This window comes from Gekko japonicus, unplaced genomic scaffold (assembly GCF_001447785.1).
Source record: "Gekko japonicus isolate JY-2015 unplaced genomic scaffold, Gekko_japonicus_V1.1 scaffold968, whole genome shotgun sequence".
NCBI classification, from domain to species: Eukaryota; Metazoa; Chordata; class Lepidosauria; order Squamata; family Gekkonidae; genus Gekko; species Gekko japonicus.
Window position 1 is genome coordinate 548,768 of NW_015174872.1, and position 23,339 is coordinate 572,106.

Below are 23,339 nucleotides of genomic sequence, written 5' to 3' on the forward strand. Positions count from 1 at the left end.
AGACTTTCTAGTATTAATTCCTCCCTGTTTTCTGCCTGGAGAAGTGGGGGAGACCTTGATCATCCCATTGGCTAGACCTATTAGCATTTGTATGAAGTTGGGCTGAGGTAAGGCTGGAAAACAATTGAACTGACTTCCCCCTCCTGGCCTGTTCTCTGCCCAGAGAAGGGAAAAAACTTTTAAAACCCAGAGCAAAGGTTTTGCTCATTTCATCCGAAGGAAAAAATGCATTTCTTCACACATTTTGAATGATCAGTTGAATTAGCATTTGCCAAAGAAAGACCCAATCAGCATTTCTCATAACCTGGTCAGACTGTTCCAATAAAATAATCTGAAGTGGCCAGCAGTGATATGGAATGGATTTTTTTTACATGTATACTCAGTGTGAGGGTTCAAGTATCACAATAGGATCTGGCAGACCCAGGTTCCAATCTGCACTCTGCCACAGAAGCTTGCTGGGTGAAACTCTTCCTCAGCCTGAGGAGGGAATGCTGTTCTAAGCCGCTTTGGGCCCCTATTGAAGAGCACCTGACACACACAGAGAGAGGGGAGGGGAAACAAAGAGAGGGAGGGATTAATCTAAGCAAATGCATTTTAAGTAATGCAAACGTTTGTTACAGTTAGGAGTGATATTAAGGGAATATCAGTGAGTATCTGACAACTAAGAACACACTTTTAAAAACAAACAAAATATATTTTTCTAGACACATACAAGTAACTATGACCTTAGGTGTTGTGAATGCTGGTGGACTAATTGGATTATACATGTTTATGTATTTTCTCATAGCTAAAATAGCAAGAAGAGACAATATGAATCTTCAGTTACTCAAGTTTCTAACAAATAAATAATTGGGGACTGAGCATTTCTTCTGAAGTATCCAGGACTGGTAACCTTTCCAGGCATTGCTAGAACCCAAACCTTGCAATAGTCTCTGCCTGGAGTTTTTGTGTGACAAAATGGCACAGTACAATATTATCTGGACTTGGTTCGATCTCTGATTTCAGATATTGTTGTGTTTTACAAACTAGTGCACAACTGGTTTATTCCAACATGGCATGTAGTATATACATTTAATATCAGTTGCATGTCAAGTAAAACTGTAGAATTTCCAGAGTGAACAGAATTGTACATGACTTCATGACTTCTTAGGCTGTGGTCACACACACTAAATAATCCACTTTCAATGCACTTTCAAATTGGATTTTGCCAGTTCACACAGTAAAACTCCAGTTGGAAAGTGCATTGAAAGTGCATTGAAAGTGGATTATTTAGTGTGTGTGACCGCAGCCTCAGAGAGAGAGAGAGAAAGAGAGATTTTAACAAATTGTGCAGGAAATTTGACATAGCAGTTTTTCAGGTATTTTTCAAACTGACGCCTCAAACTAAAGTTAATCAGTAAACTATATAACCTCTAGCCTAGTGTTTCCTTGGTGAGTCTTAAAGGAAGTTTTGATTTTCACTTCTGAGTAAAGTATTGGGAAGTTAAGAAAGCCGGAGAGATCCACACTATAAAAGAAGTGTTTTTTTCCTGAAGTTATCACATAAATTGTCAGGCTTAAACCTTCTTAAGGTAAGATACCTTCCCAGCTCACCTGTAGTTTGTAGCCTTAAATACTAGATAAGACTATTTGAACCTGTATCTAGAAACTGGGGCTAATAACCAAGCTGATTTCCTCATGCTGTGTGGCACAGTTAACATGCCTATGCTGTTTTCACTTCATTTATTAAGTATGTTCTTCGCCTTAAACTGAAATTTCTAGTGTAGGTTATTTTGATTCTTCTTGCTTGGTAATTGTGAATGAGAATGCTTATGTTATTTGAAGGGTGAGCTGACTTCAGTCTTGTGTGGTCTACTTTTTAAAAAAACTAGAATTCCTGTGATCCTCTGGTGCAGGGGTGGCCAAACTGCAGCTCCCAGCAGGGCAGCTGGGGATGCAAATGGGAGGTATGCCTCCCTGATCTGTCTTCTCTTCCCAGGCAGCATTCCCCTCCTTGAGTAGGCTTGAGGTGTGGGGGGGAGCAGAGAAAGAAAGCAACTTAAACTTAAATGTGTTATCAAAGCCCCTCCCCCTGCCAGACAGCTTGGAGAAGGCATCTGTCTCTTTAAATCTCTTCTCCAAGCCAAGCCGGCTGGCGTAAGGGTGGGTTTGGAGAACACATTTCAAGTTGCTTTCCTTCTACCTCACACTTCCTCCCTCTCTCCCTCCCCATTTATTTGCTTTCTTTCTACCTCTCTCTCTCTCTTTCTCTCTCTCTTTTTCCCTCCCTCCCCCATTTATTTTTTCTCTCTCTCTCTTTCTCTCTCGCTCTCTCCCTTCCTCCTTCCTTCCTCCCTCCCTCCCTCTATCTCTCCCTTCCTCCTTCCTCCCTCCTTCCCTCCCTCTCTCTCTCTCTTCCTTCCTCCCCTCCCCATCTATTTGCTTTCTATGGCTGCGATCAAATGCACTAAATAATCCACTTTCAATCCACTTCCAATGCACTTTCCAACTGGATTTTGCCAGTTCACACAGTAAAATCTAGTTGGAAAGTGCACTGAAAGTGGACTGAAAGTGAATTGAAAGTGAATTATGTAGTGTGTGTGTGTGTGACCGCAGCATTTGTTTCTGTTTCTCACTCCTTTTTTCTTTCCATCTCTTTCATTCTTTCCACCTTTCTCTTTCTCTCTTCCTTCCATACTTATGCGTGACTATAGTTTGGGCCTCCGCTGTGGTAGCGTCCACCGGCAGTTGCTGGTAGGCCTGCGCCAAGTCTAGTTTGCCGAAGATACAGGCCCCTGCCAGTGTGGCTAGCACGTGGCTGACCACCGGTACCGGGTACGCGTGGTCTTGAAGTGCCTTGTTCAAAGTGCACTTATAGTCCGCACAGATCTGCACATCCCCGTTAGGCTTGACGGGCGTGACTATAGGTGTCTCCCAGCGGGCGGACGCCACCGGTTCCAGAACTCCTTGAGCGACCAACCGGTCCAGTTCCGCCTCGATCTTGGGCCGCATCGTAATGGGTGGGTGTCTGGCTCGCATCCTGATGGGGCGGACCGCGGGATCCAGGTCTAGGGAGATGGGTGGTCCCGTGAATCTGCCGAGGGACCCATCGAAAACCTGCGGAAACTCGTTGCAAACGTCTGCGAAATCCACTCTCTGTAACTGGTGGAGCCCCCCGATGGTTAAGCCCAGTGGCCCGAACCAGGACATCCCCAGGAGGCTGGAAAGCCGGCCGCCCACCACCAGTATGTCCAGGCACCCCTTGAAGCCCTGGAACTCCACCTTGAACTTGCCCCAGCCCCGCACAACCACCGGATTCTTATTGAAATCCTGTAATTTAAAGTGTGGTTTGCGCAGAGGGGGCCTCCCCTTGGGACACACTTTCCGCAGTGTGTCCTCCGAGATTATAGTAAACTCGGAGCCCGTATCTATCTCCATGCTACAGGGGGACCCCTCTATCCGGACCGAAACGTGGACTTTGTTCCGGCCGTTGCGGGGCATGTCACCTACCTGGGGCTGGGGCTGGTGGTCGATGGCATGAAGGTCGAGCGAGTGCAGGTCCATGGTGTGGATCGGCTCCATCTGGTGGGTGGACTTCCGGGGCTGCTGACGGCGGCTGCGGCAGACCTTCACGATGTGGCCCTGCTTGTTGCAGGACCTGCAGACGGCATCCCGGAAACGGCAGGTCCGGCGCTCATGCGGCTCTCCGCAGCTGGCACATGGTGGGGCTGCGTCGTACAATCTCGTGGTTCGGGGGCCTCTCGAGTTGGGCGGTTGCGATGTCTTACGGTGGACTTGCAGTACCTCGTCCTCCTCGGAGTCGGCCGACTCCACCGCGGTTTGGGTGAGATGGATCTGGTGTCCGCTGCGGCCTGGATGCAACTTTTTGAAAGCTGCCGCGTCCTGTAAGGCCTGGGTCAGCGTGAGGTCATCTAGTCTGATCAGACGCCTCCTCAATTTTGCCTCTCGAAGGCCCATCAAGAACTGATTAAGCACCGTGTCTTCCAGGCTGGGGAAAGCACACTGCGTGGCGGCCTTTCGAAGGCTGGCCAGGAACTCGGCTGCCTTCTCCTCCGGGCCTTGGACTTTCGCGAAAAAGTCCATTCGCTCCGCAAACTTTGTGGGCTTCGGAGTGAGGTGAGCGGTGAGGGCCGCGATGAAGTCATCAAAACTCTCCTCTTCTGAGATTAGGTCCTGCAGGAGGAGGAGGGTATCCATCCCACAAAGGCGTATGAGATGTGCCCTCTTCATACCTGTGTCGGTGACCCGTAAGCATGCGAGGTAGTTCTTCAGAATCATCACCCATGTTGTCCATCGCTCGGGATGTGCCAGGTTGAAGTGAGCAATGCCCTCGTGGGAGGTCCCGGCTGGTGCGGGCGGCTGCTGCGGCGCCCGAGGCCAAGGAAGTCGAGGAAGAGGATGAAGTGGAGGATGTGCCTGGCTCCGACATTTTGGCACATGTGCTTGTCCGCGGCTACGCTTGGTGAGGCGCGGTGCCGCTGGTGAGGCGAGCTGACGAGGCGAGGCGAGGTGAGTGGAGCTTCTCAGTGATTAGATGAGGCGAGCGGCGGAGCTAGCCGAGGCAAGGCGAAACAGGGAGCCGCGGGGCGAGACTTGCCGAGGTGATAGGTAGCGAGGTGCTTGCGATGCGATGAGCGCGGCATGGCTGGGCGAGATGAGACGAGGCGCTGCTGGGTGCAGCGAGGCCGGCGAGGTGAGCGGAGCGAGGCGCGATGCGGTTGAGCGGTGATCCCCGAGCGGCGTCGGCTGCGGTCTAGATCGAGCTCGGTGCGTGCTTGATCTCCTCCGGGTCTGTTCAGGAAGGGTAGAATCCCATCCTCGTCGCCAGTGAAAAGTACTCAGAAACGTGGAGTGATTTCAGCAAGAGTACTTTATTTAATCAGGAACAAGACAAAGTAAACAGGCTCGCAGGCCGGTTTATATGCACTGGAAAACCCACCACCAAAACACACACCCTGCTTCCTACTGGCTATTTACAGTAGCCGAGAGTCCCATAGGCTCTCGGCAGTGGACCTGGCCCTCTGATTGGTGCGGGCTAGGATCCGCTTGGCTATTGTTCTCATGGTGTGAAGCTTCAGGCTTTTGCATGACCGCATGGCCCAACGGTCGCGCACGTGGTCATGGCGAGTACATTACAAAACTCCTCCTACCTGTTCCTCCCCCCAGCCCCACCCATTAAAGCCATGATAGCTAAATGGAATCTCCATGGTCAGAGACAATGTATCTTCATATATCAGATGCTGGAGACAAAAACAACAACAACAACAAAACCCAGGAGATTTCTATTGTGCTCCTACCCTGTTTGTGCACTTCCTAAAAACATTTGGCTAGCCACTGTTTAAAAGAGAATACTGGACCACATGCAGACAAATGACTCTCTCAAGGACATGAACTGAGTACAAGGGAGAGGTAGGGTCTGAAGCTCAAACACCAGACCACTCCTTTGGGCCCATGTTTGCTGCTGTGACACAACATCCATTTTAGAAAAGGAAGTGAAAGATTCTGGGAGAGAAGTGAGTTGCCTGAGACCACAAGTTGAGCACAAAAGAATGGTGGGGTCTGAGAACCTAACCCCCAACCCTCAAAATAATTTCTTTTTCCAGAGATGTCCTGACTCTACATTTGCTGAATTGCTCTCTCTCCCCCCACCTCAACATTTCTGTGTTTGCAGAGACAAAAAAAAAGTAAGCTTCATAAAGCAATACTGAACATACTGCTTGTTCCACCATGTATAATTAACTTATGGAATTTACTGTCACAAGGCACGACGGACCAAAACTGAAGAAAGAAGGAAGTGGTAGTAATAGTCTCTTGAGGGGATAGGATGAGTTGTAGCATTTCAGATTTCAGGTGGGGGAATCACATATTGCTTCCTTCCCGTGAGCATAGTCATGCTAGGTTTTGCTTTTTATCATTGTTCTTTTTAATTCGCAAGAAAGAGGGTGTTAGTGGGGGGCAGTGAAAAATGGCATCTCTCATCCACAGTGTGAAGTTGTATGGTCCACTCTGCCACTTAAGATTTTAACATATCATTCTGCTGTGTATGTAGATCAGCCTTAGATGACTTTTTAAAAGACATGCCTATCAATAACTGTTACCCATGACTGCTAAACAGAAGCTCATGTTCAGAGGTACTATCCTGGGAAGTTAAGAACATAAGAGAAGCCAATGTTGGATCAGGCCAATGGCCCATCTAGTCCAACTCTGTCACACAGTGGCCAAAAATACCAGGTGCCATCAACACTAGAAGCCCTCCCACTGTTGCCCCCCGCCCAGCACCAAGAATACAGAGCATCACTTGCCCCAGCCTGAGAGTTCCTATCTATACCTTGTGGCTAATAGCCACTGATGGACTTCCATATCTATATATCTAATAGCCAAGTTGCCCCCGTGAGTGTGGATCGCTAAATCCACACTCTGGGGGCACTTGGGGGGGAGGGGGAGGTTTGTGCACACGTGGGGCGGCCCCCACGTATGCACAAAAATCCAAAAAGTTGAAAAAAATTTCGGGGGGATGTTTAAATCCCCCCAAAAGTGACAGAGCGTCCCCTGCGCATGCGCAGGGAACGCTCTGTAGCTGGCCGCGCCGCCGCCTCCTCCTCCTCGGAGCCAGGTGGGCAGGCAGGGGGGAGGACCGGCCTCGCCGCCGCCGCCGAGCCCGGCAAAGGGGGGGAAAGGACTGGCCTCTCCGCCGCCGCCTCTGCCTCTGAGCCGGGCGGGGGGGAGTACCGGCCTCGCCGCCGCCGCGGAGCCCGGCCTGGTCAGAGCCGGGCGGGGGGGAACGGACTCGCCTCCGCCGCCTCGGAGCCGGGCAGTGGGGAGAGGACCGGCCTCGCCGCCGCCGCCTCGGGGAGATCGAGCAGGGGGGGATGGAGAAGACGGAGCTCTTCTCCCCCCCACGAGTATCGCGGGTCCCCCTCTTGTGCTTATCTAATTCCCTCTTGAAGCTGTCCATATTTGTAGCCGCCACCTCCTGTGGCAGTGAATTCCATGTGTTAATCACTCTTTGGGTGAAAAAATACTTCCTTTTATCTGTTCTAACCTGACTGCTCAGCAATTTCATTGAGTGCCCAAAAGTTCTTGTATTGTGAGAAAGGGAGAAAAGTACTTCTTTCTCAACCTGCTCTATCCCATGCATAATCTTATAAACCTCGATCATGTCACCCCCTCAGCCGTCGTTTCGCCAAGCTAAAGAGCCCCAAGCGTTTTAACCTTTCTTCATAGGGAAAGTGTTCCAACTCTTTTAACATTCTAGTTGCACTTTTCTGCACTTTTTCCAATGCTATAATATCCTTTTTGAGGTGTGGTGACCAGAACTGTACACAGTATTCCAAATGAAGTCACACCATTGATTTATACAGGGGCATTATGATACTGCCTGATTTGTTTTCAATTCCCTTCCTAATAATCCCCAGCATAGTGTTGGCCTTTTTTATTGAAGTTGCACACTGTCTCGACATTTTCAGTGAGTTATCTACTACAACTCCAAGATCTCTCTCTTGGTCAGTCTCTGCCAGTTCGGACCCCATCAATGTGTATTTATATTCAGGATTTTTGGCTCCAATGTGCATCACTTTGAACCCCATTTGCCACGTTGATACCCACTTGGCCATCCTCGACAGATACCTTTTGAGTGCCTCACAATCCTCCCTGGTTCTCACCACCCTGAACAACTTCGTATCATCTGCAAATTTAGCCACCTCACTGCTTATTCCCAACTCCAAATCATTAATAAACAAGTTAAAATTACTCAGCAAGGATGTTCATTGTGGGTTAAATAAGCAAGCCAATGTAGGTTTTGTACAATGTGTAGGTTTTTAGCCTTTTCTGTATTTCTTTCACTTGTCCAATCCATCTACAGTGTTTTATTAAATTTAATTTTAGTGGATAGCCAGGTTAGTCTATAGTAACAGAACAAAATTCTAGTCCAGTAGTACCTTGAAGACCAACAGGATTTTCTAGGGTATAAGGTTTTGCTAGTCAAAGCTCACTTCATCGGATAACTGACAAAGCTTATACCCTGGAAACATTCTTGGTCTTTAATGTGCTGCTACTGGACTCAAATTTTGTTCTTTTATTACACTCCAGTCATGTATGCCAGTGTGGTTTCATCTCTTTGCACTGCATGTGTAAAAGAGATGTGTGTGCGTGTTTATGTAAACATGGAGGATCTTATGTTAGGAAGATGATCAAGTTCTTTGAATTCCATAATAAAGAACAGAGCATATTTCAGTCAGGAATCCCTGTATCAAGCCAATAATATTTAATGTTTATTGTATTGTTGTTGTTTTTTCTTTGTTACATTTTGTATTGGGGAAAAGTCTTGTGCTAAAAATATTCAGCTACTAAATATTTTGTATTTTATGTGAAAACCTTTCACTCCATAAATATGTAGATTTATATTAGCCCAGCAATTACATTTAAAAGCATATGGATTTCATAGTCACTCCCCATTAACTTTATCTTTTTTCGAAGTAGAGGTTTGGTACAGAAACCTCTTCTTGATTTGCCCCTGGGAAATAAGAATTACAAATGATTGTTTATATGTTTTGGGTACACAGTGGGAAAACAAGGAAAAAAGGTATTGTAACTGCTCAGGAGGGTAGACTGATGATCAAACCAAAGGGTCTACCGAACCAGTTCTCTCCTGATGATTGCTAAAATATATATTAACTGAATGTTCTGTTCACCAGTTAAGGTCTTCAGCTCAAGCCTGTTCTCTATACCCCCACCCTTAAAGGTGATGTGAGTGGCAACTTGAGGGTTTTCTTGGTGGTGGCATTCTAACTTTGGAATGTCTTCCCCCTACAGGTTCACTTGGTGCCTAATTTATTGATATTCAGATGTTTTGTGCTTTTTGCTGTCAAGTCACTGCTGAGTTATGGTAACCTGGTAGGGTTTTCAAGGCAAGAAACGTTCAGAGGTGGTTTCCCATTGACTGCCTCTGTGTTGTGACCCTGGTATTATTTGGAGGTCTCCCATGCAAATACTATCCCGGACTAACCCTGCTTAGCTTATGAGATGTGATAAAATCAGGCTAGCCTGAACTATCCAGGCCAGGGCATTCTGATGTAGGCCAAAACATGGATGTTTTAATATTTTTATGGATTTTGTGGCCTGCATTCCAACTTGTTTCATATTGGTTTTAGCCTGCTTTTATGTTACATTTATGCTCTTCCTGCTACCAGGAGACTATTGGTTTTATTGACTGCTGTATTATTTCTTCTGCTGTTTGGGTTAATTTTATTTGGTTTGGTTGTTTAATTTTAATTTTTTAATGTTGTAAGTCACCTTTAGCAGTTTGCTGGAGAGATATCATATATATGTTTCCTAAATAAATAAATCCACTATAATGCAGACAAATATTTGGAAAATCATTAGAAAACAGATATTTAGTAGTAAGATGTAATGTGACACTTAAAAACAATTCATCTGATCATGAAACAATTACAGAATACCTAAGAGCCAGTGTGATGTGGCAGTTAGAATGTTGGACTAGGACCTGGATTCAAATTCTTACATTGTTATGAAACTCATTTGATGACTTCGTGCCAGTTACTTTTTCTCATCCTGACCTACCACACAATGTTGCTGAGGGGATAAAATGGGGTGGGGGACAACCTTGTACATTACCTTGAACTCCTTGGACAAAGAGTGTGATAAAAATATATAAGCAGATGGTAGGCAGTCTTTTAGGTTATGAGTGTTCTGTAGGCTTCCCAAGTCCCCCCGCCGGATCGGGCCCCGAGGGGAACTCCTCCCTGACGTGTGCGTCACCTGGAAGTGACGCGACCACGCCGGGCATGCTGGGGGCGGGGCCATGGCCATCCAAGGGAAAACTCTATGGTTTTCCCTTGTATGGCCGTGGCCCTGCCCCCAGCGTGCCTGGCGTCGTCATGTCACTTTTGGGTGATGTGCATGCAGTGTGTGCGTGCTTCGCATGCGCGCGCAACTGATACCAGCCGGGAGCCCCCCGCTCTCGGCGAAAATCAACTTAGCAACCCTAGTGTTCTGTCTTCTTGGAACCAACACTGGCTTTTCCAAATCAGGTGTTGCTGGTTGCAAATCAATGTCACAGGCTGCAGGTCAACTCATATTTGATTGACCAACTTTTATGAAGTCTTCTGAATTTCAGCCAATCTGTAAACTGCACACATGTTGAACGATTCATGGAACCATTGTAAGCACTCAGCATATTCAACCCAGGAGGACTCAACGTCAATAGAGACCAAAGGAGGGGGAGACGCATAAAAATGTTAATAAGCAGCCTCTTAAACTAAATATTTGAGAACAGAAAACTGTACCAGTGAGGTAAATATACTTATAACTAGGAAAAAGGCCCGTTGTGGAAATAAATACAACGGCCTCTAGAAAGAGGCTCTGGGCGGGTGCCCCGGCCTTGGACACTCAGTGTCAATTTGCTGTGGCGACCTCAGCAGGGTACAATGACACTGAGTCCACCATTTTCTCCAGAGGAACTGATCTCTGCTACCTAAAGAACAGTTGTAATTTTGAGTGATCTCCAGTCCTCACCTGGAGATTGGCAACGATGGTTCCCCAGAAGGGAATAGTTGGTTTGGAGGGTGGTCTATGGCTTTGTACCTGTTCGAGGTCCCACGCCTCCTGAAACCTCACCCTCTCCAGGCTCCATCCCTCACATCTCCAGGAATTTCCCACCTGGAGTTGGCAACCCTATCTCCTTCCCAGCCAATCATCAACCTACCTTTATTTCCCCCTCACTCTTCAGCTTTCCACCCCCCACACACCTGCAGCCTCTTCCGTGCTCTGAAGCCCTGACTTCTACGTCACATTGGCTGTCATGGGGGCCACCTCCGCAGCATATAAGGATACAGAGCCCACCATTTTCTCCAGGGGAACTGATCTCTGCTGTCTGGAAAGCAGTTGTAATTCTGAGTGATCTCCAGCCCTCACCTGGAGATTGGACACATTTTATCTCAGAAGAGCAAACTGTTTAGAATGTTAGAGGCAAAAGCCAATCAAGTCGCATATGCAAACGACGTCTGTGTTCCGAGGCAAAGGCCAATGAGGCTGCATATGCAAATAACCTCTGTGTTCTGACTGGCTATGGGGGGGAGAGGAACAGCAAAATGTTTAGAATGTTGGAGGCAGGACTCAGGCAAAGAAGCCAGTGGATAGGGAGACCCTCTGAATGACAGATCAGAGAGCGAACTGATTTTGGAGCGTGTGGAATGTTCTAGAGAAGTGCCACCACCATTCGGCTTTTATTTATAAGGGAGATAATAGATGTTGTTTCTTTCTTATTATCCAGGTGTCTTTCCAGAACCAATGACTTCTCCTGAGCAATATTCTGATGTATCCCCTTATTCACAGTACAACACTGTACATTTCTCTCCAGCGCAGCCTCCAGTCTCTTCACCTCCTTTTTACTCCAGCCTTGGCTTCTGTTCCCAACAGCCTGAAGAATGGTACTCACCAGTAATGTATGAACTCAGAAAAATTCCTTCTGATAACTTTTTCATAAAGGAGTCGGAAGCAGGAGGCATGCCTGTTGCCAAGAGGTCTCGGATGGGCCCTTCCTCAGGAAGAATGAAAGGCGAAGAGTTGTGTGTTGTTTGTGGGGACAAAGCCTCCGGGTACCATTATAATGCCCTTACTTGTGAAGGCTGCAAAGGTAATACATAATTTCAAACGGCTGAAAGTAGAGCATGAGGCTAATCATATGTGATATTCCATATTCCATCTTGATATCTCAGAGCAAGAGTAATTCATTCCTTAACACTGATATTATTTTCCAAAAGAATATTTTCCAAAAAGATATCAATACAATACTTATGTGTTTATTAAAATATTTATACCCCATTGTATTCCTCCTAAGAGGACCCATAGCAGCTTACAAAAGAGAATCCTTAAGCAATATGGATATACTCAGACAGAACAACTAAAACAATAGAACAGTATATAAACAGAATATAAGCAATAATTAAACCACAAAGTAGGTAATTTTTTTAATCTGGCAGTGAAATATTCAGCTTTAAATCTCTCCTTTCCCTTCCTTGATTCAATCTATGGAAATGTGCTAAACTCCTAGTGATTTATGGAACTAAAACTATGTGGCTGTGAGTGAAAGCACCAAATGATTTGCGTTTCAAAAGAGCTCTGTGTCAGTCAAATAGATTTCAAAGGATGGTGTACATAAGACATTTGAGATGAAACTTCCAATGGACATAGCAAAGCACTAGTTTTGTTGATCAAGGATGCCATTTTATTATTTTGTAAAAAAAAATTGCCACAGTCTGTTTTAAATCAGAGGCATGCCAGAGCCAGGAATTATAAACTGGATATAATTTAGGGACTTCAGTGTACAAAATTAAAGGCAATGTGGGGACAAACAACTGAAGTTCTTTCTTGTCCCTTGCGCCTTTTGAGTTTTCCACGGGTTCTGAACAGGTCCCCTTTCCCAATTCTTGGCAAGGGAAGGTGTTTGCTGTGGCCCAGCAGCCACAAAGTAATGTATGATATCTGTTGGGGCATTTAAATAAAGTAGCTAAGTGTAAATGTAAATTACAGATGTTAATTATTTGTTTCGAAGATTGTTTACACAACTGTACTGGCAGAATGCAGAGCTAGGCTTACACGTGCCTTTCTGTGGTGGGCAAACTCTAAAACCCACCCTCAATTGCTCAGGCTCAATCAGTTGAACAGAAGGAGAAAACTGGGGAGAATGATGTCCTGAATGCTGTGATGTCATTTCTGGGATCACCCAGAATTATCATCACAGTGTCTGTGATGTTCTCCCTCCCCAGGCTCCACCCCAATTTGTGGACAGATTTGAGGGTGCAGTGCTGGCAACCCAACTCATAGCAGAGGGGAGGAGAGCTAATCAGAAGAACACCTCATGCTTTTTTGTGTGTGTGGAAAGTCATGACCTACACATGGGCTGGGCATGCCTATGTATGGTATGACAAAGACAAAATACAACAAAATTTTCATAACCATATAATTAGGGGGGCATTAATGAAACATTGTTAACCAAAAACAATGAACTGAAATCGTTCAAAATATTAGAAACAATGAATATTAACGTTACTAATTGGGAAAAGTTACAGCTCCAATCAAGATTCGCCAAAGATAAAATAATGAATTTTGCTAAAACAAAATCAGAATTAGATAAAATATGGCTATCATCCTTGGATAAAATAATTCAAAAACTATATAATATTTTGTTGAAGGATGAGATGCAAGACGAAATAGTAAAACCATGTATGGTAACTTAGATGCAAGATCTAGGTCATAATATAAATACCGATGATTGGTCAAAAACGTCTCTCTTAAATTATTAAGATCTACGTCATATAAGGAAAATATATTTAAAATGTTCTACAGGTGGCTCTGGATGCCTGATAAATTATTTAAATGGTATAAGAATGTTTCAGAAAATTGTTGGAGGTGTAAAAATAATATTGGAACATATTATCATATATGGTGGAGGTGCGAGAAAATTTGTAAATTTTGGAAAAGCATAAAACAACTAATAAGTTGTAATAGAGATTACTGACATAGAATTACAGCTGATACCAGAAATATATCTGCTAAATATAATACCAGATGGAATTAAATGTGATGATCTATGTATTATTCTTGTATGTATATATTCTTACTATATCTAGAATACTCATTGCAAAATGTTGGAAAACTGATAAAATACCTAATAGTGAAGAGTTAATTATGAAATTTTTTGAAATAACAGAAATGGACAAATTAAATATGATACTGTCAGGGAAATATGAGAATGTGTTTCAAAAAAGATGGCAAAAAGTTAACAAATGGATTGCAAAAAATGTTTAATATAAGCTCCAAAAAATGATTCTCATATACCATGTATAGCTTTTCTTTTTTGCAATGAAAAAAGGATAAATAAATAATTAAAAAGAAGAAGAAGAAGAAGAAGACCTTATGCAATATGGCTGCCTGAGGGCCTCTATCAAGATTGGTTCAGTTACGTAACCTGTTCCTAGCCACCCCTCCTAGGTACAGGACCTAGCCACTAACTGACTATGGCAATATAGCCTGCCTGCAAATCTACAGATACTTAAAGATCCGAGAAGGAAATCTGAGCAACACAATGAGAAATATAGATATTTGTTGTTTGTTTATTTGTTTATTTGTTTCTAAGTATAAACAGGTACTAATTAGATAATAGGGAAAGTGTATGTTTAAAGAGCATGTAATCAAAAATTAAATTTCCAGATGGTTCCCTCACCACTTGTATCATTACTTAGGCAGTTTTGGTATTGTTGATAGGTGAAGGTCTGTTTGTGTTGTCCTCAGTAGTAGCTTATTTTGCGCATTTGTTCTCCCCTCCGGTCCCTGTTCCAAGTAAGACGTAAGATCCATTCTCCCCTCACTGGCACTTGCTTCCATGTAAACGTGCACAGGTTAAATGATTAATTGACTGGCTCCTCCCACTTTAATGGCTGAGGGTGATTCTTTGCTCCCATTCCTTCCTCTGTTTCTCTTGCTGACTGCTGCTGCTGTGCTTCCTTTTCCCTCACCAAGGGCTACAGTTCTTAAAGCAAATAAATACACACGGCCCAACGTAGGATGTGCAGAGCTACATTTGTTTACTGATTCACCAGACAGGGTTCCAGACTTATGGCCCAGGATCCAGGTCTTGGCTCCTTAAGGCTCTATCTATCAAAGAGTAAGGGCAAAACAGGGCTGTCTGCATAAGGGCAGCATGATACAAAGCAGACTCTCCTGGCACTCAAGGAGCACTCAGCACAGCTTCTGTTTGAGTGTTGCCTTTGCAGTCCCACATTTCAAGCACAGAGTGGTGAGATCAAAGGGAGCCAGAATGTGGTAACTGCATGTGAGCTCCATTGGCTGGGGAGCTATATTCCATCACAGTTAGGATTGATTGACGTCGCAGCCACTTCCACTAACAAACATGCAAAGTAATCCACAGTAAATATGTTTGGAAACTTACTCCCTAGTAAGTGTGCTTAGGATTGCAGACTTGGTTGGCACATCTGTGTGCACTGAGTCTCTTTATTAAGATAAATGGAGTGCAGGAACTCTATAAGAACAATTGGACAGATATGCCAGTTATGACTTCTAAAAGCCTTTCATGGCCTAGGACTGAGGTTCACCAGGTCTCCTAGTTGTTGTATGCCAGTGCCTGAAATCAGGCCCATAGCCAGGATTTTGTAATTCAGGGGGGCACTGATGTTACAAAATAAAAAGTAAAATAAAAATAAAATGTTGAAAACTCACTTTTACAGCGTTCGCACTCTGCTTGCTTACATGGGGAAGCAAGCCATGCTAGGGGAAGGGGCGATGGTGGAGAGACCTCCAGGTGGCCCAGAGAGTTGGGATTCCTCCGGGTGGCCCAGAGTGCCAGGGGGCCTGGGGTCTGGATGGAAGTCGGGAGGCCTTGACAGAAAGTCAGGGGGCCAGGCCCTGAAATGCCCCACTGTAGCTACAGGCCTGTCTGAAATGCAGGCTGGAAGAAAGTGGGGGGAAATGGGGTGCATGCCAGCACTGAGCCAGAGCACTGATGTCATTTCTGGTGAAACCCAGAAGTGATGTCATGATACCGGGGGGGGGGGGGCTCTAGGATTTGCCAAAAACTCTCTGGTTTAACCAGTGTGATGCCAGCATGCCTGTTTCTGCCCTTAAATGCTCCTAGGGGTTGCAGGCAGTAGCCTGACAACCCTACTTAGGGCCCACATAGCTGAAGGCCTGTCTCTTCCCATATGTCCCTGTGAGCCAATTATGATTCTCTAGGTGTCATTTTCTTGTTTTCTCACTTAAGGTTGCCTGTCTGGCCACTAGAGACAGTTCCTTTTCCATTATGGCTCCCACTGGGTTCTCTGAGGAGGTAAGAAAGGTGCCATCTTTATAAGTTTTTAAGAGGCACTGTAAGAATAACTATTGACTAGGGCTTTTATTGAGGTTGGAGCTGCAGGAATTTTCAAGGGGGTTGATGGAGTTTTATTGCATTACAGATTATTTTAATTTAGAATCATAACCCCCCCTGTGCAACAAGGAAAAGGTGGGGATCATTAAAAAATAAATAGGGAGTTTGGACCAAGTCAGTATGGAATAATTGTCATTGCTTAGCATAAGTGACACATATGATTGTGCATTATAGCAACAAACTTTCTATCAGAAAGAAACAAACATCTATGCAATGCTTGTATCAATATATTTATTGATTATTTATATTTATACCCAAAAGGCAGATTACAACTAATGCAAAAATGTAACTGCATTAAAAATGACACTCTAAAACGTCTGTAGAATTGACATACTTGGCTTCATCACAGACAAATCCTTTACAATCCATAAAATGTCCATACAAATCAATAAAAAGCAATTTGTGAAAAACTGCCTTTCCTTCCCTTCCCTTCCCTTCTGTACCCTGGAAGTCATGGTGCCCTCCTGACCTCCTCAGGCAAACTGTTATGTAAGGTTGGATCCATAACTGAGAAAACCCAAGCACAGACTGAAGATGAACAAAGGCTCCTGGTAAGTGGTACAGTAAGCAGAGACCACCGAGAGGATCACAGTTGTCCCATGGGATCACATGTGGAGAGGTGGTCCCTCATATGAATGCATTGTGGGGTTTATTTCTGAAAACAAAAATTATTGTCAAGATAACCTCCTATCCTGCGTATATCTCTGTTAATTCATTAGGATTCTTCAGAAGAAGCATCACCAAAAATGCTGTATACAAGTGTAAAAATGGAGGGAACTGTGAGATGGACATGTACATGAGAAGAAAGTGTCAGGAGTGTCGTCTACAAAAGTGCAAGCAAGTGGGAATGCTGGCTGAGTGTATGTATACAGGATTACTATAACAACATATATGAAACATATTCTACAAATGTTAAGTGTCATATTCATATTGCTTAATATGCTCCATCTGAGTTGAGAAATCTGTGTAACCTATATAATGTAGTTAATTCTTCGTACATTTGTAGAGGCTGGGGAAAGACCATTATACCCCACGTTATGGAATGTAGGCTGCAAATGAGTACAGTTCAAAATGTTACCTTGGGCATATCTAAGGGCATATCCAGACCAAATTTTCCACCAGCAGAGAGGAACTTTCCTCCCCCCCCCCTGCAGACCACTGATCTCCACAAAATGCTTCTCCTGGGGGATAGGGGACTTTGAGGAATGAAATGGGAGGGGGTGCAGCAGGAAGGAGGAATCAATGAAAAATGCCAGCTTAGTCCCAGTAGGGTTGTGAACCTCCAGGTGGCATCTGGAGATCTCCTGCTATTACAACTGAATTCCAGATGACCAAAATCAGTTCCCCTGGATAAAACAGCTGCTTTGGAGGGTAGAGTTGATGGTATTATACCCTGTTGAGGTCCCTCCCCAAACCCAATCCTCCCCAGGTTCCACCCCCGAAATCTCCAGGTATTTCCCAGCCCAGAAGTGGCAACCCTAAACCCCAACTATACAACATCTACAGGAAATACAACTGAAAAGCCCGAATCATGATGTTTTATTTAATGGACTGAATACCTCTGCTCACTTTCCTGTAAAATGTTCCTACAGAGTTGAGAAACTAAATTAAGAAAGATAGTAGCAACATGCCAGTTCTAAAGAATGTAGAAAAGCAGATGGTTCATGACAGAAGAATTGTTGAAGAGCATCTTCTTTAAAGTTTTCGTCAGTTATCATAACCTGTTATAGACCACATTACCTGAAGGGCACTTAAAAGATGATCTGTGTCTTGGTAGGCTGCGGTTGTGGGAAACTCCGTGCGAGGCCTGTAAGACTTTTCTCCCCTAAAATTATTCAGGTATATTGTTAATGAAATTAAATGATACACAAACCTACATTTACAGTGCTTTGTTGTGTTTTCTCCCCTGCTGTTTACATACTTTGGAGAAAGAGCCTTATATTGCTACACACAAATCAAGGACCACTGGTACAATTTCAGTCAATCAATTAATCAATCAATTTATTGTGTTTAGCCATAGGCCATCACAAAGTTACAGAAACCACCACCAGTACAAATTTACAGATATACAAAGAGAATTCCACCAAACAAAAGTTAGTTAGTACCAAAATTCAAGATGCTACAATACACATCTGCTAGTTAAGAGCCAGCTGATTTGCCAGTCCTATTGGGACCATGTAATAAAATGTTGACCTTGGTTTTCTGTCACATTTTATACTTCTTTAACTTTATCCTTGAGTACAGAACATATTTACTACTTCTGTATTATATCCTGAACTAAGCAGTTATACACACACTCTTTATTTTCTCAAGAAAACAAAAGGTGGGATACAGAAAGGAAGAAGGGGAGGGGGGAAATATAGATTCATCAAGTTTGTTAAATATTATGGATTGCCACAAACAACAAGTAATAAAAGATGTATTAGCAAATGTATTACATAAGTTATATACGCACTCTTGTTAGTTTAACTGTAGCTATGAGAGCTATAGTTGGACTTCATTTAAAATTCCATTTCTCAACATACATTTCTTTTTGTAAAGCTGCAGGGCTGAGACTAAAGCGGCAGCTCGTATTCCTTGTTGATGGTTCCAATCATCTTAGCATAACTGTGGTGTCAAACCAATTTAGGTTCATACCGGAAATTAATCTACTGTGAGTTTTTAATATACTTCTATCCTCCAATCTGATTGTGAGATGCTATATTAACTGTTAGGCTCTGCAGAAAACAAAAGCCTCTGTCAACGTTTGGAACTCATGCAAGAATTATAATATAATTAATCTTTCATTTTGTACATTTAACAGACCACAAAGATTTTGAGATATGCCCTATTTCCACTCACAGTATAAATGTGCAAACAAATGTTGCCAAAGTGATAATAAAACTCAAGGCGTTGCATGAAAATAAACCTCCATGTGGGGTAAACCCAACTTCATATTTTCCAATAAGAGACAGAGAAAATGTTCAGGGCAGCAACAGACCTAGTAACTAATAATAGAATAAAGCAGGAAAAAAATAGGTCAGTGTAAAGAATACTGACCAAGGATACCGGAAACTTTTAAATCAGCTGATCATTTTCTCAGATTGACCTACAAGGAACAAAGGCCAACAATAGGTGCTGCCATTCGAATCTTCCTCTGCAATGGAAACCTGTACTTTGTTACTATGAAGCTCATATAACTCATAACTTAAACATAAGCATGTCCTTCTAAAGTGCAGCAATGAGGATATTTTGCAAGCTTGTTTGCTTAACAGCTCTCAAACAAGGAGTGGTACTATATACTTTTTGCAGTGTTTTTTTTTCTTCTAAAAAAATTCAAGGTTGGCCAGAGCAGTTAAACTTGAAGCTCCTATTTATAATTTGACATTAAGTAAAGAGGTATCTGAAATTCAAGCTACCTTGGACTTTGCTTCATTTACACATAGTACAGTGTTGTAATTATTCCTTTGGAATTTCGCTATACTGCAAAAAAGAAAGGGCAATCTTATAACTATTTATGGCTTTACTCATGGGCTGTTGATTCAGCATCTATTTCAGGTAGGATTGCCAAAACTGGGTTGGGAAATCCCTGGAGATTTGCAAGTGGAGCCTGGGGAGGGCAGGTTTGGGGAGGTGAGGGATCTCAGTGGACCATAATGCCATACAGTCCACCCTCCAAACTCACCATTTTCTCCAGGGGAACTGATCTCTGTTGTTTAGAGATCAGTTGTAATTCTGGGAGATCTCCAGGCTCTTCGTGGAGCTTGGCAGCCTTCATTTCAGACACATATCGTTTTGTGTGCATAAAAATACAGGGGGGGTTTCTCAGAGCATGCGGTCTTGATTCAAAGAATTTGATTATGAAAACCTCTGTTTTGTAGGTATTTCTCAAATGTTATAGGAAAGACAAGTTCCCTTTTGCCTACTGTGTGTCTTTCCGCTACCATTGTAATGTGTGGATAGATAATAGATTCTGAAGCTATGAAGTAGAGGTACAATTGGTCTGAGGTGCTGTGTATGTGAGCTTAAGAACTTCTCCCACACATGACATTTTTTACTGCAGAAGTATATGATGGATAGACAGGCACTTGATTGTCCTATAAGATATGGCCATCATATTGAGCAGTACTTTTTATTCATATTGGGTTAAAAAGAATCATACCAGTGCTGAAAATCATTGCAATTTCTAGTGTTTGCATGATTATCAAATATACTATTTTACTCCTACAAGATATTATGTGGAACAGTTATTTTAATCCTGTAAATTTCCTCTTCTTTCAGTGACAGAGGAAGCTTCTTTTATATGGCGCATAATTTTATAATATACAGGATATTAAAAGCATTCACCACTGAATTAGGCATTTTCATGATATCTTTTTCAGCGATATCTTGCCTCAGAAAGATACTATTTTCTTGTTCTCCAAGCTCAAAAGTAGGGACCTCACGTGACCCTATTCTGGAGAAAAAAAACCCTCCTATTTTAATTTAAGTTGATACGATGGCTGTGTCCTTGGATTAACATTTACCTGCTTCTCCACTGGTCTGCAACAGTACAGTGTTTTTTTTAAGTTAAAGCAGATCTTATTCCTGGAACACACTAACGAAATGCAATATTCCATAATTAAAAATCCATAGGATATAATACTATTTATATTTCTGAATAGTAAAAACATGTTATTATCTCTGAACTTGCATGTAGATAAGCTCTTCGGTAGATAAGTAGATAAGCTCATCAGACGTCATTCACAGGAATGTCTATTAAAATAATGCATGGATCAGCTAATTAATTAATGTATTTATTTATCAAATTTATACCCCGCCCTCTCTGCAGAGCAGGGATAATGGTATCTATCTTAGTTCAATAGATAGTTCAGTGATATGTTCTGTCCTTTTAATTTGTTTTTACAAGAGAGCAGCCTTCAAGTTCCAGTGTTTTGATGTAAGTAGATGTAGAGTGATTGGAATGAATTTGCACCTCCTCCTCGTCATTGAACATGAAACACAGAATCATATCCTGAATATTCACATCAAGTTTTATTGCCCTATTATAGTGCAATCCTAAATTACACTCTTCTAAGACCACTGAATTCAACTGCACTGTGACTGCGTACTTAAGTCTATTCAATAAGGCTTACTCTTGAGAAAGTGTTCTTATGATTCCACTGTAAATTACAAACCTTCCCAAAAGCCTTTTTGCTCAGCCGATCAACAATAGTCCTTTGCATATCACCAGCTTTCTACTATTTGTTCTGTAACTACAAAGTACATGGAAAAGCAGAGATATATTAGATAGCATGTGAATAGATTTTGTCCCTCATCTGTATCACCCAGATGCTGAAGAGTCATGGGTACAAATTCTGTTTGTTTATTATATGCAAAATTTCAGGTTTGCTAACAGAAATACAGTGCAAGTCAAAACGGTTAAGAAAAACTATACCACAACCTCCAGACCAGACAATCGGTGAAGATAATGAAGGACCTGATTTTAAGCAAGTCTCATCTACAACCAAATTCTACAGGGTAATAAAACTATTGTAATATCTTGCACACTGCAGCTTTGTGTAATCTGATACTCTATTGAACACAGAAGATTATATGACAATAAATACACATTAGTAACTTGCAGCAATTTCATAGATGAGATTGAATTTGTAATCTTTCGTGCAGATAAACAGATATGCTGTTTGGCAGATGACACTGAAAGTGTGGTCTCTGTCTATTCTATGAGCTCTGCTTTATGAGTACATGATTTGCATAGTATACATGAATGTGGCAAAGAAGTCTTGTGAATGGCTGTCAGATGAAATATCAGTTTATGAAAGAATAATATCATCAGCAGTTAAGGCTTGTGATACTGCTCTGGAGCTGTAGTAGTTGTAGTCCATTTTAAGCATTCATTTGCCAGCAGAGCTTTTTTATTGTAGCAATATGTGTTTTTAAGGTTTCCCCTCTTCTCATATTATCAAATATTGGTTAATATTATCTAGCGCTAAGGCTTTGGAAAGGTAAGAATAGTATAAAGGGTCTGGGTACTTTGTAAAATGAATGTATGCCAGAAATATTATATAAGTCTGGATTATATCTTTTTCAGGTTTGTATACATACACAAATAAGGAAAACTGTTTCTATTGTTCAAATCAAACTATACCTAAATAAGAGGTAGGGAGTCACCTCCATTTACTGAAGCTTATGGTTAATTTTTATTGCCAGTACAGGAGAAAATAGAACTAACCCCAGAACAGCAGAACCTTCTTCAGTATATCATGGATTCATATAATAAACAAAGAATTCCTCCTGAGGTTTCTAAAAAGCTGGTAAATATACAATTTAATACAACAGTTACCTAAATATTTCAGAGTCTATTTTTTTCCTTCTGCTTTTGTGGCTTTTGTTCACTGCAAACAATGGAACAGACTCATCTGCTTGCTGTACTTTCCATTTGCATGGCCAGACACACTTACCCACACATTTATACGTTTAGCCTAGCATTCCATCAACTAAGAAACTCTAGTGTTGCATGCTGGTTAAAAGAAAGTATAATTAAGTCAAGCATGGATAATTCCAAAAAGGCATAAATTCAATAAGCCATCTGTTCAAAACTCCCTCTAGCTTCTTACAACCTAATGGGAGGAGCAGAAGGCCCCTGGTTGGTGTGCCTGAAGTGGCAAAAGCTTTCACACCTTGTGCTCCATAGACAGCAGGATTGAGCCTCTTGCTTTCTCTTCTTGGATCTGAGTGAAAACTAGCAGATCTCCAGCCACCTTAAAATACTCAAGAACTGCTATCTTCCCTGACAATTTTGTTTTCTCTTTTCTGATGCCTAGAATAATTAGTTTTCTTGTGCTTTCATACTCTCTATCAAATTATGACCTTCAACTGAATGTTTGGTCACTCACTTTGATACTTTTTCAAGCACCCACAGAGCAAGCAGTGGTTTACTACAACTGTTCCTATCACTTTACAACTAATAATAATAATTCTGTTTTAATGCTCAGTTACAAGAGGAATTCAGTGCTGAAGAAAATTTTCTCATCTTAACAGAAATGGCCACCAGTCATGTACAGGTCCTTGTGGAATTTACCAAAAGGTTACCAGGTATGATGTGTAAAATACATTTGACCACCAATGTTTTAGTTAGAGAAGCTAACAGCTCTGTACTTTCATAAGAACATAAGAAGAAGAACCCTGCTGGATCAGACAAGTGATCCATTTAGTTCAGCAACCTGTGTCACACAGTAGCCAACCTGTTCCTCTGGAGGGCGAACAACAGAGCATAGAGGCTGCAGCCTTCCCCTGATGTTGCCTCCTTTACTGCCTCTGAACATGGAGGTTCCCTTTAGTCGTCAGATTCCCTTTAGTCACAATGGCAAATAGCCACTAACAGAACTATCCTTTCTTC

At 42.6% G+C, this 23,339-nt stretch overlaps 1 protein-coding gene across 1 annotated transcript in view; it reads left to right on the forward strand.

The window, feature by feature from the left end:
• The first annotated feature begins 4,641 nt into the window (after positions 1–4,641).
• NR1H4 (nuclear receptor subfamily 1 group H member 4) overlaps positions 4,642–23,339 on the forward strand; it is a 34,803-nt gene continuing 16,105 nt past the window's right edge. Inside the window, exons 1-6 of the mRNA XM_015424813.1 lie at positions 4,642–4,693; positions 11,291–11,653; positions 16,681–16,821; positions 21,327–21,460; positions 22,156–22,254; positions 22,936–23,035. Coding sequence (XP_015280299.1) covers positions 4,642–4,693; positions 11,291–11,653; positions 16,681–16,821; positions 21,327–21,460; positions 22,156–22,254; positions 22,936–23,035 — 889 coding nt within the window. The remainder of the gene's footprint in view (positions 4,694–11,290; positions 11,654–16,680; positions 16,822–21,326; positions 21,461–22,155; positions 22,255–22,935; positions 23,036–23,339) is intronic.